Source organism: Diuraphis noxia, unplaced genomic scaffold (assembly GCF_037042655.1).
Source record: "Diuraphis noxia isolate RWA-SAM2 unplaced genomic scaffold, SU_Dnox_SAM2 contig0001, whole genome shotgun sequence".
Lineage (NCBI taxonomy): Eukaryota > Metazoa > Arthropoda > Insecta > Hemiptera > Aphididae > Diuraphis > Diuraphis noxia.
The window spans coordinates 43,478,627-43,498,061 of NW_028301711.1; the positions used below are offsets into that span (position 1 = coordinate 43,478,627).

The 19,435-nt window shown below is 31.2% G+C and overlaps 2 protein-coding genes across 4 annotated transcripts in view; one reads left to right on the plus strand and one right to left on the minus strand.

Annotated features, from left to right (window-relative positions):
- LOC149060726 (uncharacterized) overlaps positions 1-14,794 on the plus strand; it is a 29,112-nt gene extending 14,318 nt beyond the window's left edge. The window contains exons 2-3 of one of the 3 annotated variants that reach the window (XR_016189450.1): positions 12,061-12,178; positions 14,162-14,794. Coding sequence is in view for 1 of the 3 variants with exons in the window: in XM_089216145.1 (XP_089072271.1) it covers positions 12,061-12,123 (63 nt within the window). In the remaining 2 variants the exon portion in view is untranslated. Of the gene's footprint in view, positions 1-12,060; positions 12,239-14,161 lie in introns of those variants that run through there. The other 2 variants (XR_016189451.1, XM_089216145.1) reach the window with 2 other exon arrangements.
- LOC149060727 (uncharacterized) lies at positions 8,326-11,920 on the minus strand. The gene is made up of 2 exons (XM_089216515.1): positions 11,457-11,920; positions 8,326-11,368 (listed from the first exon to the last, which is right to left on the minus strand). The coding sequence occupies exons 1-2, from the start codon at positions 11,572-11,574 to the stop codon at positions 8,832-8,834; spliced, it is 2,655 nt and encodes an 884-aa protein (XP_089072641.1). The 5' UTR covers positions 11,575-11,920; the 3' UTR covers positions 8,326-8,831.
- Positions 14,795-19,435: the final 4,641 nt, after the last annotated feature.

A 19,435-nucleotide genomic window follows, 5' to 3' on the forward strand; every position in this document is an offset into this window, starting at 1 on the left:
ATATACAAGTTTTATATACTATTTTAATTATACAGTTCATAAATTCATTTCTAACTAAAGGAGAATTACAATTTGCGGTGTCGTAACGCATACTGCACGGTCGACATCGGCCACCGGCGCTCTGCTTTATTATTACTATGGGACCAGGATTCATATGTATTTATACAACTATAGTATGTAATTATTGAACAAAAATATGTGCATAAATATATGCTACAAAATTCATAGTATGTATTATCAAAAAATAAAAATAAAAATGATAACAATTAATTTGGATACATCATATCTATATAGCATATAGTCACAGTAGATAGAGAGGGATTTTTAAGTTTTACTTTAATTTTTCCTTTAACAAGAAAGTGATCGGAGTCACTATCCGCCTCTCTTACAGTCCAAACATCTTGAATACAGTAGCTGAATCTCAAATTTATTAGTATATGATCAATTTGGTTTATATACTTTCCGTCCGGTGAGCTCCAAGTTCCTTTATGTATCATTTTGTGTGGGAACATAGTACTTTTTACTACCAAACCTCTTTCAGTTACCAAGTCAAATAGTCTTAGTCCGTTGTCATTACTTGTGTCATGTAAGCTATGGCTACCTATAACTGATCTGAATGCGATCTCTTTTCCAACCTTCGCATTCATATCACCAAGAATAATTTGAATTCTTCTCCTTGGTATTGTGTTTAGTGTAGTTATTACATCTTCTTTTTAGTTTGTAATTATGTTGCAATATTGCGATAATTAGTTAATTTATATTATTACATAAAGCAATGTTTTTTTCATATACCTAATATTTGCTAGTGTTTAGGTATTTTTCATTGTTACATACCTATAATGAAAGCGATATATATATATAATAAATATATATATATATATATATATATATATATATATATATATATATATATATATATATATATATATATATATATATATTTATCTCCAACGATATGATCGGATGTGGTGTCTTGGTGGGACAAAGAATAAATAATTGGTCAATTAGAATTTAGAGATACCTCGCGATTGCATTTCTTTCCAGTTTACCTACTGTTTGTTTATTGTGCGTGCTGAAATTTGGTGTTTAGTTTTTGTGTTATTGTTACACTAAATTAAGATAACGATGTGTAAGTAATGTCAACAGTTAAACCGTCGTTTTCAAATTGGTTGAGTAATTGAGACATTGCATGCCTATAATACAATGTTAGTCATTTTAAAGTACATATTATTTTTGCGTTAAAAAGGCAATTTTGGTTGTTTTTATAATAGCTTTAAATTCGACTGAATTATTAGTTTTATTACAATAGTACCTATTTTACCAGCTACCACCCTACGGTTAATTATACTTGAGTTATTAAGCTTTGCGTTTAGGCATAGGTGAAAATTGGTTAAATTTGGTGGGGGAGGATTAAGCCCCGACTATTTATAAATTGAGTTTTTATTTGCTTGTTGGACAATAATATAATCGGGGAGGGTAAGCCCCTTTATCCCCCTGCGATTAGCGCCTTTGCGTTTAGGTATCTCGAAAAAATTATTCATTCAGAGTCAATATTTAAGATGACATAGATTATTATTTTATACATGAATTCATTCAAAATAAATATACTATAAATTTGACGTTGAGCATCGCGACGCGTTTGGCACGAAATTCGATTATTCACTATTATTTCAGCTCATGTTGTTTTTTTTAAATTCTCCATCGTAATTCCTAATTAACACAAACTTATCAAAAGAGGTGTTTTAGGAGTTGGGACATTGTCAAGGAGTCTATTCTCATTTATATCAACTTGTTTAACGCAACCATTTTATTAATAATTTGTCTTCCTACGTTTTGACTTATTATACACGTTGTCATGAGCAAGACAAATTGGTTTTCGTTTATTTATTTCCCCGCGGTGCATAAACATTGCCCCTACAGCGGTATTTATAATGCGTTTTAATGTATAATTCCACGCTTTCGAGTACTACAGTAGTATAATTTAGGTACTTTTTTGTAACTTTATCCTTTTTACGTTATCACTTAATTATTTAAACTTGTGATTAACTTATTTCCGCAAGAAACGTTTTTTATTTTTTCAGTTTTAAAATCGGATAACTATAGTCTTATACATACATTCTAAATTTGCAAATTTTTGTTTAATAACGGAGTGTGCGGAAATAGGCAGCGTGAAAATGTCGCCAACAATCTTAAGTTGCTGCGACTTTGTATTAATATCAACTGCAGTACCCCTATTCCCTACAATGTAACTTACTACGCGTAGTGTGTAGGGCGTAGGCGTTTAAAATTATTAACTATAATTGGTATTTGGTTATATTGTATATTATACGTATGTATGGCGATCGAATGTCGTGTTAAATTGATATAGCATTATAATATGGTTGTCCTAGACGGAAATAATGAAATAATGAAATCAAAGACCATAACATAATCGTATTTAATAATAATATACAGGCGCGTCGTGCCCCCTTTGATGTATTCTCATTGCGTTTCCTCATATTATAGTATAATATATTATATTATATTGTAATTTATATAATATTGGTTGGCCATCAACATCGTCGTCGCGTGCGCTCGATAAGAAACATATAATTCTCATTGTTCGTGGAAAACGTACGCACACACGTACCTACAACAAACGCACACACACATACGCACACATTGTGCCTTCGCTAAATCTAGTAGGAAGGAAAAAAGTTCCATTGCGACAAAAATGTACCATTGAGCATGGTGGTGGCGGGATAAACGACGGACGGACACGGGAATGATTTGACGGCTGGTGAGTGGGTGGGTGCAGGGGACGTGTAGCTGGGCGGGGCGTAGAGGGACTCTATACATATATGTAGTTACTAATTAGGAGAGCATTGTTCCACGGCGTATATCAAAACACGGCGACGGCGGATCTCGCTGCCATATTATAATGTGTACAATATAATATTATTATAACGTTGCACGCCGCGGGACTGCGACTAGATCGGACACGCACACAACAGTAGCATAATATTTCGTATTAATATATCGTGTGTCAGGTATAATGATAATAATAATAATTATAGTAAATAACAATAATGTGTGTGGCGGGATCGCCCGAGCGGTAAAAAAAAATTACTGAAAATCCTTCGGGCGGGGAAATACACGAGATGGTAACATTATAAAGTCGCCGCGTGCGACTCGTAATAATAATAATAATGACTGGATTCGACCTCGCGGGATCCGACATCGATTGTGTTGTCGTCTATATATACGAATAAAATCGTCGCGCGTAACCTTAAAGCCGGTGTTGCAGCTGCAGCAGTAGGACAATCGAACACCGCGCGCGCTTTGCCCCGACGGAAATGGGTTAATCGTCTTTCAAGTGTTTTTTCTTTTATATATTTCCCATACAGTTTTACGACAACAATGTGGCCTCCTCTTGGCGGCAGAGTGCTTAGCGAGGTCCATTCCGCGAGATGGTTTCATTATATTAAAATATTATTATGTTATATTTCGCGTCGTCGTCATTATTATTATATTGTAATTATTCGTCTTGAGATATTTATGAGTATTATGTTATTATTATTATTATCCATTATAATAACACAACATACTATATGTTATTATTATTATTATTATTATTGTGAACAAGCATAGCACGATCATCGCGGGATGATTGATCGCTAGTGTATAGGTCAGTGCGAATTATATTATATATCGTTATTATTGTTGAATTGTGTATTATTATAATATAATATAATATATAGATAAGTGTGAACATATTGTCATCGACGCGTTTTAAATCTGGTGGTGTGCCACACTGTGGTTGTGCGGGGGTTGTGAGTCGGTGAATTGGAGGTAGTATACTTTGGTACCCCCGTCGCGGTATATACGCCGTACCCGTATTATAATACATATTTATATAGGTGTTCTCCGTACACGTCAAATCGGCCGGTACCAATATGTTTTGTTGTGCCAATATTTAAATAAAGAATAGTATATTATGTATTGTAACCATGTCAACACTATACGAACGAAAAACGATTGTCGTTTATTTGAAACTGCACTTATATAGATATTATATAATTAAATTTCCAACTTGTCGCTGTTATGCAGTTATCGATATTGTCTTGGGGTGTTATCGTGTCGATTAAAGTTCATTAGTAACAGCTTAATTTTAAAGTCGTTCGAACTTCGAACTTTGTTTTGGCTATTAATTCCAACGTACAAATTGGCCATTTGGGAATTGTCTACACACACATTTAAAGATAGTGATTTATGGATTAAAATTAACGCTGTTTAGGTTAATATTTTAATAAAATATATGTACTTAATAAAGTCATTCACGCTTGAGCAGGAGCAGGTATAAGGCTGTTAAAATTACAAACAATACTATTTTGGACGTGTTTTTACAATACATAGTTGATAAATTTATGTTTTTATTTTCTTAACAAATTGTCAGTTTCGGTTATCGTGATGACGATATCGCATCATGCGATTGCAGGGGAACTACGGTCTTCGTGTAGATAACCAAGCAGGTGACCAAGCGAGTTTTGCATCTATTAAACTTTTTTTTACAATATATAAGTCATAAGTGTTAACTTAAGACTATTTGAATTATAATTTGAAACTAATGATTGGTAAAAACAAAATTAACCATCATGTGTATAATATGTACCTACTCGGAAATCAAAATTTAAATGTTACCTAAAAAACGTGTATATATCTACATATATATCTAATGAAATTATTGTATTACCAAATTTTCGACATCGTTTAAGTGGTTATTTTCGTAACTCTCATTATTTACATACCTATCGTTATGAGATTGCTACATCAATAATTCAAAAAAATACTGTTCGTATACTAACAAAAATAAAAACGGGTCATCGTGCCGGGGATCGAATATTGATAAATCAGATTAGAAAGTTGCAATGATAAATCATGGCGATCGGTCGCAACAGTTCCGAGTGGAACTATACGAAAACGACGAAACGTGTTTAAACGAGGACGTTTTTAAAAATTTGTTTTTACAGTTGTGCAGCTCTATACGTAACAAAGGCGCTGCGTTAAATGTTATCGGTTTTTGTGCGAAGAAGAAACCATGCTCAAACGTCATTGGCCGGATTAAGACTAGAAATTCGAGCTGTGTACAGTCAGTGGTGTGCGGAACATATAAGTCCCAAACGGGTAATTACCCTCGTAAAATTTTGAGGTGGGTGTATCCTTATCCGGTACCACTATATATTTGTGGACCATCGTTCCTGTTTACTGTATTATAATGTATATTTAAATAATTTAATAATGTAAGATAATGTTGGTCGCTTTGAACATACCATACCAAAAGATGTCGAAAAAAGGTCGTTGGTCGTTTGGACGAAGGTAATAATTTTTACCAAAACATTAATAGTCTGTTTGGTCGAGTGGAATCATTTTTAGCTGCTCGAGGTAAAAACCTATGTCCTAGACACTGATGATATCGTTGCTAATCATTAGCTATACAATACTATTCAATAATATAAATCCACTTTATTGAAATGACGAGTGATAGACTGATAGGATTAGTAAGACTATATAGCTGATTTTAAAAATAAAATAACATCGCGTTATGTATGTGTAATTAAGTTATTTCTAAATGAACAAAATATTATGAATCTTTGTATAATTATGATTTGTGATTTATAAATTATAACTATGTGCCTATGCACAATTATTTTAAGTTATAACTTTATATCGACAAAATATTATGACCTTTTAATTACATATTTTTTTTTTTATGAGACAATAACATTATATGTATTTTTCTGATTAAGAAACTTTTGATTTATTATTATGTAACACATCGTATATTTTTTTTTATCAACAAAAATTTACCTTTGGCAACATAGACCATTGGGTTACATTTTTTTTTTTTACATTATTTACATCAACAAATCAATCAAATTAATTTAATAAATTATTTATACAGTTTTTGTGTTTTATTTTGCAGTTTTGGACATTGTATATTATTAGTTATTACAATTGGTAATGTCTTTATTTATTTGAGATGTTAGTTATTAATAGTTATTATAATATATATTTTTTAATACCTTAAAAATAATTGGGCCCTCCCCCTAACTGTAGTTTTAATTTAATAAATCCTCACCCGAAACGGACTAAATATAATTTGGTCTCATTGGCCTAAACGGTCTACGCCTGGAAAAATGTTGACACTTAAACTCGTGTTTTTTTTTTCGGGATGGGGGCTAGGGCCCAAAATTATGTATTTTCGAGCAGTAATTAATACATCACTCACCACACGACACTGTCTATGTAGGTATGTAAAAAATTATAAAGAATTAAAAAACAATACGACCGGACCGTATAATAATGTACCTATTACAATGATAATAAATAATAATATAATCACGGTAATAGCATAACGTGACATCGGTTCGCGTCGTAATTATTGCGGTGTCTGCTCTGTTTTTGTAATAAATCGCATTCGACACGGCGCTCGGAGCAAACAAACGGCGGCGGAGAGTAGCCTCTCTCCACTTCTCGTCCGACCGTCGGCCCACACCGCGGAATCCCGAAAACAATTATATCGGACACTTAAACAATCTAATTATTCCGTTCCGACTAAAGGTCTCGTTCAACCAAATTACTTTAATTTAAAACGCCTCGTTAACAGCTATTATGTTCGACGACGTTTAATGAAGACGGCCGCCCAACGCCGACGACTTGTCCGAGTGCCGTTTCCTCCTCGTCCGTTTTTGTAATACACGCCGAACGACACGTGTTCAAACAGACGTGTCGGATACGTCTGCCGTCGTTTAAATTAATCGTTTCTATTTCAATGGGTCCGAGGGCCGCCGTTGAATGCGCGCGATCGCTATTTATTTTTTCTCTTTATCCTTTCTCTTATGTACGACTCCGATTGTTCGACGATTACTATAATATTATCATCATCATAATATTATACATATAACATTATAATATACCTACAACGCGTTTCATCGAGACGAATAATAATGATCAGCACCGCCGTGTGTGTTTGCGAGGCGAAGAGGATGTCAAACCCACACGACATGACGTGACGTGTTGTCTCTGTGTCTTACAGACGTACAACATAATTTATTATGGCGCATAATGTTTGTTCAGTACAATCAATTTTGTGTTGTTAGCTTTAATGATAATATATTATTATTATTATTATCGAGTGAATATTCACTACCCAGTGTGGCAGTGTCGAATCGCTGGTAACAACGTTATCTGTGTTTATAACGTTGGTTTTGTATACGATATTTTTTTTTTTTTTGTACACACACTCTAGCCGCAGGGACGGTGCTAGGGTAGGACAAGTGGGATATTTGTGCATTTATCTGGGGCCCAGCGGTTTAGATAATATCACCAAGGTTTCGTGTTTGCCCCCAATAAAAAAACACTCGAAACTAAATTCAAACACAAAATACGTAAACTAGAGTATCATAAAATTACGTTTTTTTATTGGTAGTAAAATGTGCTTTTGTGAATTGAAAATAATTTTATTAAGCTTGGTAGACTTGGTTTATTATTATTGTAAGTTGTCAATTATTTGGGTTTTCTCCGTAGCAGCATTGATTATAGAATAGACAGATAGACCATGCTATAGGGATTTTCGGCGACTACAATTTTAATTATGATAGCTGCCGGTAGGTAGCGTTGTATGAATTAATTTTATATTATTACTACTGACGGCGAATAATATAATATTATTCCTAGACCGGTTTGAGGTAGTGACAGAAAAAGCGATAAGCCTATTAATGACTTTATCATGGATAAACCTATATTTATTATTTTCTGAGCATTGCGCTATGATTGCCACAATCGCTAAATAGTATATTCACAAAATTGTTAATTTTTATGCCGAATTCTACTACAGAAAGCAACAATTAATTAATTTCATTACGAAAGATCAATTTTGTTTGGATGTTTGGAATGTTACGATTCAGTAAAATCTGCTTTGGGCGGAAATATTTAATTGAACATTACATACTATACTAGATTTACCATTTTTAAAAATAAAGCAAATCTTTAACCATATTGTAATTTTTAATTTTATTGTATTTTCATACTTTATAAAATACATTGTTTTGTATTTTTGTGTTCAAATTTTAAAATGAATAAAAACTCAATAACAACAAATAATATACATAATTAAATTATTAATATAATTTATAAATAAAATAATAGTTGTGTTTTGTTATTATAAGTACATACTGAATGTGTTAAGTTTAGAAACCAACTATAAGTCTATATAATATGATGAAAAACGATTCTAAGTGAAGATATACCAAGATTGCTAAACTGGATTAGAAATAAAATACTAGGTTTAAAGAATAAAAAAATTGTCTTTATTATTAAAAAAACACAAAATAAGGGTAAAATACATTTATACATTTATATTGAAGCATAATTATTAGAATAAAAGTAAATTGTGATGTTTGTTGGTTCTGAAAAGAACCGTTTAATAAAAATGAAACAAATAGTCTTAAAAAAGACTATTTAAAAATTTAATGCTAAGTCCTGAAAAGAACTGTTTAATATAATAAAAATCAATGCTTAATCCTGAAAAGAACTGTTTAATGTAGTTGATGTGAATTGTCCTAAAAAAGACAGTTTAATGTAATTGATGCAAATAGTCCTGAAAAGAACTATTTAAAAATCAAAGCAAAGTCCTGAAAAGAACTATTTAATGTAATTGATCCTTAGTCCTGAAAAGAACTATTTAATGTAGTTGATGTGAATTGTCCTAAAAAGGACAGTTAAGACTGCTTCTATATTGTTTTATGCAAATAGGTACAAGGTCAGAACAAGAAAAAATGTATTTAATTTATTTAAATATGGTTTAATATTTTTAATTTAGAAAGTTTTGCTAATTTTGTGGTAGTTGAAAATAATTTTGTTTTATTAAATATTTTACAAATTAAAAGTTGTTCAATTATGTACATTTTATGATCTATGCAGTTTGTCAATGATTCATCAAGCCATTTTTTAATTGTATTATTATTTTTTAAGCGCTCAATTAGTTGAAATTTTATTTTCTTTTTATGCAAATAGTTTTTATAATTGCTTTCAAAAATATTTAAAATTTTATTTACTACATTATTTAAACTATTTGATGGTGCTTTAAGTCCACTTTCATTATCAATTGAAGTATAATTTTTATTAAGAAGATGCAACTGCTTTTTATCATTTAAGTTTTTATCAACAAATAGTTCAAGTTGACATTGGTTACAATTAAATTTTTTCATACATTTATAGCCCAAATATCCTGCGAAATATGTTACAGAACAGTCTTCTAAAGTGACATCAATATTACTATCAGTATTATTTGAGTCCTCGTCAGATGAAAAAAAACAGAGAGATAAATTAGAATTACATTCTGTGTCGGAATCAGATGATAATTTTGAACTGTTAAAATTTATTTTATTTAGTGAACTAACTGGGTCAATTATAATTGGATTATCATCTTCTTGGGTTTCCTCACAATTTGTCGCTTTTGATGTACATAAAGAAAAAATACAATTACTTCTTATGGAAGTTCTGATTGTTCTAGCTGTTGGGTTTTTGTTATAACCACCATTTTGTCGAAAAATACTAAAGAGGTTTTCTAAAACATCCTGATTTAAACGATTAGTCATTAAAAATACAATATCATTAGATTTCTCTGCTTCAAAAAATTGCAATACACCTTTAATGGTCTGTGTAAGCCCTTTAAAACAGGGAGGTTGAGATAATTTTCCTTTTTTTAATTTTTGTAAATTTGTGAAGTATTGTGAAGCTTCTATTAAAAATTTTTTTACAGTACCTAGATCAGTTAATGCACAGAGGTATGGATTATGACTATATAAAGATTTACTATTTAAACAATCAAATAAGTTATTAATAAACTCAATAAAATCTGCAGTATTCGATGAAGTGTTACTTTGAAGTTGTCCTGTTTGTATACAAGTTCGGATTGCTGCGGCCATGGAATTGCTTAATAATTGTACTGCTAATTTAACACGCATTTTTTGAAAAGAATTAGGGTAAATATGTGCATCTGTTATTTTGATGAGAGACTTACTTTTATGATTTTGTTTGTCCAACTCATATGTTTTTTTTATATCATCAAATGAGATTATTTTATTATCTTTTATATAACAGGCATTAATTAAATTATTTCTAATACTTTTAAGTAAATGAGGAACATCAAACAAAGAAAAAATTTTATTGTTGTTGATAAAAAAAAATGGATTATCTTCTGAAATATTTAATGATTTTAAAGTGCTTTGGTTGTTTGTGCCTTGATCGCAAACTATAATTTTGGGACACAACCCAACCTCAAATAACTTTTGTAAAACATCAATTATTAAATTTTTTAAAATTGTTTTGTTAACTCCAGAATGAACAAGAAAATATGCAATTGGAAATTTCCATGTAGAGTAAATACCTCGAGCCATAAATACTAAAACACAGTTAGCACTTTTATTGGTCCTCCCATAATGACCTAAATCTTCAAAACCTTCAATAAAATCAAATTCTTTGGAATATTCTATAAATTCTTTTATATACATTTCATCAAAACAAACAGTGCAAGCTTTTTCTTTATAATCAGATGACTCAAATTTTTTTTGTATATGACTGAAAAATAATTTACTAAAACCTGGTAAGAATTTTGATTGACCAATCCAACGACGAATAGTTGATGGCCCAGGTAAATTAACTTTTTGTGAACGTAAAAATTTATATGCTGTTGGTGATTTATAATATAAGTTTAAAGCTAAATTTTTTTCATTTAATGTCCACGGACGACTCCTATCTTTTAATTGCATCGTTACCATTGCCTTAGAATTAATTGATGGAAAGTTATGCATATTTATTAAATTCTTAGCATTATTATGTGTTTTAAAAGTTTTGACTCTTTTTTTTAATTTTGAAATTTGAGTTATTTTATTATGAATTAATTTGTTTTTTAGTTTTAATTTTTGTTTTAAATTGATTTTTCTAGGTGTATCTATTTCTATCAAATCAGATTTCCTTTTTAAATTTGGGCTAGGCATGTCAATTATATTTGTTATTTTAATTTTTTGAGGTGTAGAAAAAGTTGAAGGGGGGCTCGGAAAAACTAACTCTACCATGTCTGGTTTTGAGTGTGTATATGTTTTAGTTGGGGTTGACATTATATTATACTCCTGCTGAGATTCATCATTCTGGTTAATGCCTGATGATGTAGATGGCTGTGTTTTAGATTGATAATTATAGGGAATAGCAGTATCTATCAAACGATTTTGAGTAAAATTTTGTACAAAGCTTTCGGGTGGGAAATGTTCTTGACAAATGTACCTATTGTGGAGTTTATCTGGATCAACAGAAAACAAACTTGTGTTTCCTGTGTAGATATAAAAAAATATGTGTAAAAAAAATTATAAATATTCGCAATGGTACAGAAAAATTAAAATTTAAAATTAATTACTCACCTGAATGTATTATCCATACTTCTTTTCTATCATCTTTTGGAAAACGATACATTTTTAAATTTGGAAACATTTTCTTTGATTTTCCACAATTTAAATATTGGCATTTATTTCCAGACATGTTTAAGAATTTTTAATTGTAAATGCAAATGCAACTAAAAACTCAAAAAACAAGAAAATTCGGAAAGCGGTTGTTCCACAATGAACAAGATAGTAATAAATGATAATATAATAAAATTATTATTTCCAATCATTTCAGTATATCTTCAGTTTCTTATTATTACTCTATTTTTAGATCGGCACTTCGCGATAAGCCACCTCTTCCCTTCCCCGCATATCCATGGCAAACATCTATGATGGGGGTACCACCTCCTTGCATCCCAACTACACTAGCGCTCCATAGTGGTTGCATCCTACGCATGGTCACCAAATATTAACATTGCATGGGCTATCTGTCTATTCTATAATCAATGGTAGCAGATAAGAAAAAGACACATCCATCGATCCGGTCGTCGCCGTAACCGCGTAGCTTCTTATACAAAATAATTATAAACAGGGTTCACGCATGTATCATTTCTATTATAATTTATCTTGTTTCTTTTTTCAGATGGCAAACGTATACACCCATAAACGAGCAAAATATCACTTTTCGCTGAATAACAATCGTTGAACCGACAACGGCAGGCAGGCGGTAGCAACGAGTTTAAATTTTATTTGAATTTGACGTAAGTACACACAATATCGACGAAGCGGTTCAGCCGTGCGTGGGCGTAGATTTTTCCGGGCGGTAAAACCGTCTTAAATAAAAAACACTCATATTTAATTATATTTATTTACACGATGAGAGGCGAGATTTATAACATTGCAAGAGACGCAATTGGTATTCCAAATATTTTTAAAAGTATCGTTTTGCTACATCAACAATATTCAAAATATACTTTACATACGTATTATATTTCTTATGCATTTAGTTTTCTTATTTTTTGATTAATTAAAAATTTAATTTTATTGTTAAACGAGATATCGATTCTCCAATACCAATATTAAATTGTAATTGATCTATTTCAGTTTCAGCTATAATAATACCGCCAAGTTTTCTTTTTACTTCAAGTGTATAGTAGGTAATTTATTTTTTGATGTCGTTTTATTTAATGTGTATGTATTTTAATTAAATATCGCAGTAAATGATAAAGAGGCGGAGACAGTGCTGCAGTGGAACCGAGTTCGATTAAAATCAATTACTCATCACCATCCACCATCCTGTCAAATCTATATCGTGACTTTTTTCTTCCATTCATAATTGCATATGAAGAGATTAAACGTTTTCAACAGTTTGCGACACGAACATCACGAGAATAACTTCGCCTCTTATTGCCTCGGCTCAACAGTCGCTAACCTCGGAAGTTTAGCTTTTAAGCTGTCGACCACATCCGTTAGCTAATTGCTAATATTAAACACTCGATTTCCAATAGATATATTCAAACGGAGCGATTGGTCCGTCGATCGCTCCCGCTGATGGACAGCGGATTTGCTACTTATTATTCGCGACCAATCCGTTTCGTTCACTCAGCGCACGTCTGATTTAGGGTCTATCGTAATAGTGTACTATTGTCCTAGGCCTTGCAAACCGTCCCTGATTCTAGGCGAGTCTCTTGAGTATTTTTAAATTGTGAAATTTAAATTTACTACAACTTATTTACTTTACTACAAAACTGAAAGATACATAAATATATTGTAAAATCCACACATGATTTTCGTACCATCAAATTGGTCGACCGCGCCGTTTGTTGTCGCACATTTCACTCTGATATCAAAAATAAGCCAACACTTTAGACCAGTGGTCGGCAACTTTTTTTGACGGAAGAGCCAAAAGTTATAATATACAAAAATTTTCTGACTTTAAAGAGCCACTAAAAATGTTCATAATATTTTTAAAATAATTTTATTTTTAAATTTTAATAGCTATAATAATACAATTTCACAGTTATTAATTAATCGGTTACATAAAGAGCGGTATACATTAAGATCAAAATATATAAAGAGTATTACATCAACGGGAATATTGGTTTTGCATGTCTTTTGAAAGTTTTGTTAAGTCTGGCTCATAAGTTGTTGTTTTAAGTATAAAATTATTGTTATATATTATTTCATATTTTCAAAAACACCAAAACTAATACAATTTAAATTATATTATAATATTATAAAATATTGTTTTTGAACATAAAATATTAATTTTTGCATGGGAACTGGAGAGTCGCGACTTAAGATCCAAAGAGCCACATGTGGCTCGAGAGCCGCAGGTTGCCGAGCCCTGCTTTAGACGGACACAACATATACATATGCGGATTGCATCGGCATTGCTGAGGTTGCATTATGGGCATCAGATTGAAGCACACCATTTTCTAACTTTTTGAACCGATGGATCAATATAATTGATGTTCGAGGAAAAAAAATATTGTAAAAAGTTACCCGCCCTCCCGTTTATTCTAGATTTCGGCAGTTATATGTTTGGACCTAATTTTATCCCTATACGATAGACTGAACTATTCGAACAATGGACGATCCGAAAAGTATTTCGTAGACTAAAAGTTTTCTTTTTACAATCGATCTCGACATTCGTCAAAAAATTTAATACCTAATATACCTAGTTAATACATCATTATATTAAATTAAATGAATCGTAATTATTTTTTTTTTTTATTATATAGATCCTGCACGACGGCGGGTGTGTGGCGTATACTACAGCGCAGGGTTTCTCATAAATCATGAGTCATAATATATTATAATAGAAATATTATAACATCATAGCAGGTACCTATTAGCAAGAGGTTACGATCGATATTACGTTTGATATGAATACTAATATGCTCGCGTGTATTGCTTGGAAATAAAACTTGTACAATTGATTTTTAAGTGCAATCAAAGATACGGCTTTCGGCTCGACCAATACGAGAGAACGACGTCCATATATTTATATACGTAGGTTATACACGATATACCTATACATTATAAAATATATATATATATACATTATATATGGCGGCGTTGACGTGGCTGCTGTTGCAGGAACGTGTACCCTACAACATTTGAAACCCTAATTGCACCAACGTACTTCACAACAAAGTCTCATTATCCCGTCTCGCCCGATTACGTTTGTGCGCCAGGGTAACACACCTCTTTTATTATACAATGCTATTGCGTCTACTGCAATTTTAAAATATAATTATTATGTTATTATGCATCATCTACTTTATTCGGAACCGTATAGGTACTGAATAATAATATTATATTAATACATCAGGTGTTTGGCATGATGTGTACCTATATAATAAACACCGTCTCTTCATATCGTATCGATTCTGTACGCAAATGTTTTTTTTTTTTTGGACAAAAAGCTAATTTTTATTCTACGGTCGTTATTATAGGATATAAGGCGATAAACCATTCTTTCTTTATTTTTAAAGTTGTGGTCTTATGGATATCGATTTAGGATCTTATACGATCGTAATAATTTGTCTGTTAGACTTGCGTATATACGTCTTGTATTGATGGATATTTTGTCGTGTATTATCATAGGCGCAACCAGGCTGAAGCACCCCCAGATCAAAAACACCACAAATGGAAAAATCATATGAAAAAGTTTTTTTTGTTTTACGCAAGGTTGTTTAAATATTGAATGAGATGTTGTTATAAAATTACTTCTTCAGAAATATTGGAAATATATTCCAATTCCACTAATAAAAGAAAAATAGTATTAGTATAAAATAGTATATTATATATCATGTATAATATTGTTTATTATGTAAACATTCTAACATAGTATTATTATTACCTAACCTTTGAGATGATTGTGCCTCATGTAAGTGACTGCTAAAAATGTAAATTGTATAATTATTTTGACATCAGTTATTAAAAAAAATAATATTATTTATCTGTTTATACTAGGTCATTATTTGAATCACCTAAATAATAATATAGGTAATATATCTAATGTATTTATGAGGTAAATATTAGTGTGCTTATGTTTTTATAATGCATTTAAGATTGGTTATAGTTATTATAAAATTGAAATATGGTACTTGGGGTGTGGGGGCATAGCCCCCACGGGTCTGTTTCATCTACATAACTTTAGCACCCCCAGTGTTTGGCCTCTAGTTGCGCCTATGTGTATTATAGGACATAAACGGTAGGCTGCACTGTAATCAGCTTTCGGTGACGCGTTTAAAAATCAAATGACGCTATAAGTCCTTCAAAGTCCCTAATAATTTTCGATATAGTGACTTCCATTAAATAATTTATTAATTTAATAAAATGTATTAAATAATTTACGAATAAGTAAGTTACATTTAATTAAAAATGGTTGTGTGATGTTGGATTCTGCAGGGAGTAATGAATGTGTGATGTTACAATGATTTGTATTTTTTTCTTTTTCTTGTTGTGTCTGTCAACACCTTTTAGGGCAGTATAAAATTACTTCTATTTTCTACTTCAGATTTTTTACTGTTTGGAAAAATTAATCTAGTTGGTATAGTTGGGGAGAAAAAAGTTACAGATTTCCTCAAGTTTTTAAAATCGTCAGATAAAAAAAAAAAAAAAAAAAACATTAGGGAAAAACGGAGATTTTTATTCAAGTCAAGTTTACGATGGATTCATGGGTACTTGAAACTTTTTAATTTTTTTAAATCGTACTCAAACAGTTATATTTTTTATACGTTATTTTTTCGGTGAAAATAAATTTGACCTATGCTGTATTTCTAACGTCTAATAGTAAAATAAATTACCTTAATAACAATAAAATATACTGCCTAAGTAATATTATATATTAATATACAATATGCTGACAGACCGTCTTCGCTCAGAATCGTTTTTCGTTATTAGGTATAATAATGATTTATATCATTGATATCAAGTTAAACTCATCCATTATAGCGACGACCCCCTTTAGAGTCCTGACTCCAACCGTACAGCATGGGAGGGAGGGTAGAATTGAACAGGTATGACACATTTCAATACTAACCGCCCGGAGCGGTGACACTTGCCCACCTTTTTTCAATTTGTCATTCATTTTTTTGCACTTATAATAAGATTCTCGACATACATAATTGATATATTATGCATAATATGTATGTAGACATGTATATAAATGAATATATAATGATCCCGAGTATTATATATGATATTTACTCTTGACCTTTGAATAACACATTTAAATATGTCACACCGAGATAATACAATGCAGGCAGCACATATACGGTAATTTGTCATATATTATAATATTATTGTTTGGGTGTACAGAGGGGGTCCTGCAAGTGAGCACAATAACGCTTCGTCTGACTTATATATGCGCGTGATAGTTTTTCAAAAGTGAAAACAAATTCACTATACTATGATATAGCAGACGATTCCAATATTGTTTCAACGTGATGATCATGTATGCCAGCAAGAGTCAGGACAGTGTCAAATTGTCAACATTTCATCCGAAATCGTAAATCGTGCGTCCGTGCTGTCGTATAGTTTAATCCACACTGTTATATTATACAATTGTAAATTTCCCAATTTCTTGTCGTGTGGATATTTCCCATATGCGATCTTCGAAATAATAATAAAAAAACTACAGAAACAGATAAAACGCGTATATATAGGTACGACTTGGAACATTTTGTCGAAGGCAATACAATAAGCAAATGGCTCCCATACAATACATCGTTCCGTAAATTGTTACCTATACTATGGGCGGCAATATATAATATCGTTGAGTAGTGGCCCAGTGAGCATTTCTATCCATTTGCTTACCTGCCAAGTTGGTACCTCCCTCATAAAGTCAAAGTTTTGATGTGATGTAGGGTTGTAGCTTTGAAACTCTTACACTTCAGATATTACCGACAGCGTGATTGAACTTCGAAGAAAATTGTGACTTTAAATGATCCGCGATGTGACGGTTTGTGTCCGCTGCTAAAGAAACGGACTCCAATATTTATCCAGTTTAAAATTAATTGCGTCCCTAACTTTTATCGTCAGCGAGCTATAGTTGATTTAAAGTAAATAGTGAAAACAATAAATATTTTAATTGTTGCAGTGTGTTTTTTAAACATCCGATTTTTGTGTTAAAATGGTTATACATATAGGTACATACTATTATATAGAACACTGTTGTCAACTAATAATATTAAATCATAATTTACAATATATTATGATGGTAAACACTTTTTTTCTATCATCTGAAATGTTATGGCGTATCGTACAATATTTTTTGCAGGGAATACATAATATATATTATTTTTTAATAACTGTAGGTTATTCCCTCAGAAGGGAAAAGACACTGTTCATATGCAAAAGAGAAAGAGAGAGAGTTTTCCGGTGAATTTTAAAATGTGTGTGTGATTATAATGCTCTGTAGCTTCAAATGTCACATCGTATTGAATAGTCTGAGGGGATTGGAAGTGATGATTTTCTGTTTTTGTCTAATACATGTAGGTACAACATAGGATTATAGATGTGTTCTATTTTCAACGTACTGATTGATATGAAGCAATATGAACTCTGAAAACAGATTTGAATTTGTCGTCAAGTCTTCTTAAGATCGATTTTCTCAAATTTTTATTTTTTAATAATCTTCTTTAAAATTAAAATATGTCAATTTTTTAATTACTCTTTTTTAATATGTCGTTTTTAGGATTTTAAGGGATAATATCAAAAATGTGGGAAAGTCGATCTCAAGAATAAGACTTGATGACAAATTAAAATCTGTCTACAGATTTCTTATCGTTACATGTTATAAGTCGGTACGTTAGAAATAGGATGTAATCCTATGTTGTACCTACGTAGGTAGTACCTACATATGTTGGACAAAACAGAAAATCACCGCTTCCAATCTCCTTAACTGCAATTTTAAACAAAAATAGTTGCCTAATAATTGTTGAAAAAGTTATTTTTCACTATTAACTTCATATTATTTTGATGTTTTCATCAACGTTCGTAAAATTATCACATTTTCGTTTCTGTGTTAGCCTTAATATTTTGTGTCGTCAAAAAACTGTAAATCCATTAGCGTTGTCGTGGCATAACTTGAGAATTGATAATTTTCCGACGCGATGCACATTTTTCAGAGTTAAAGTTAAATCGTGAGTTTATAAAGTTTAAGAACATCTTCAGATAGTTCGTAATAAATAAGTTTTAATGGCTTATCGTTATTATTCGTATAAAGTGTGGAGTTTAACTATTGTATCTTTATGCTTGATGCTCATTTTCGCTCATTTTTTGTCGATTTATTATTTCTGACACACGTAGTGATAGGTTATAGGGTGATTATGCGTTCACAATTTTTTCATTATTTTTTTAAGTGGGGATTAACTAGAATTTACATATTTTTTTTAAATTTTCAAGAAACGTTTCATAGTACTTAAGTATTTATTTCGTAATATAACTATTAGTATAATTATCAAAAAAAAAGTATAAAATGTTGTGATTTCTTTTTTTCTTCCAGTTTTTGATGCTTTTCAAATTGTTCTTTCACTTGGAATTATTCTTATAAATGTACATTATTCTATTTATATTTTTTCCATTATATAAATATAAAAATCTTTATCAACATTGCTCATCGTATCGCAGTTATGTACCTAGTCTGACTTCCTTTACCTCATATCGTTTCGTAATTTTAGCCTCTATTTTCTGTTGGTTTTTTCGTTCACGTATATCATGGGTATTGGTTACATTAATTATTTGTTATCGTTGGTGTTCGCTTAGTTCACAAAATAACATATATTTTCTATATTTTTGTCGACACTCAAATTTCAGTTAACGCTCAGCTATTATTTGAATTTTTATTTTTATTTCATGATATATTTTAGGTTCTGAGTGAAGTGATGAATGTATTGCATTTACAATGATGTGTGTTTGTTTTTTTTCCTGTCTGTCATCAACATGTGGGCCGAGGGGTTGTAAAAATGCTCCAATTTTCGACATTGTCATCTTTCCGATAGAAA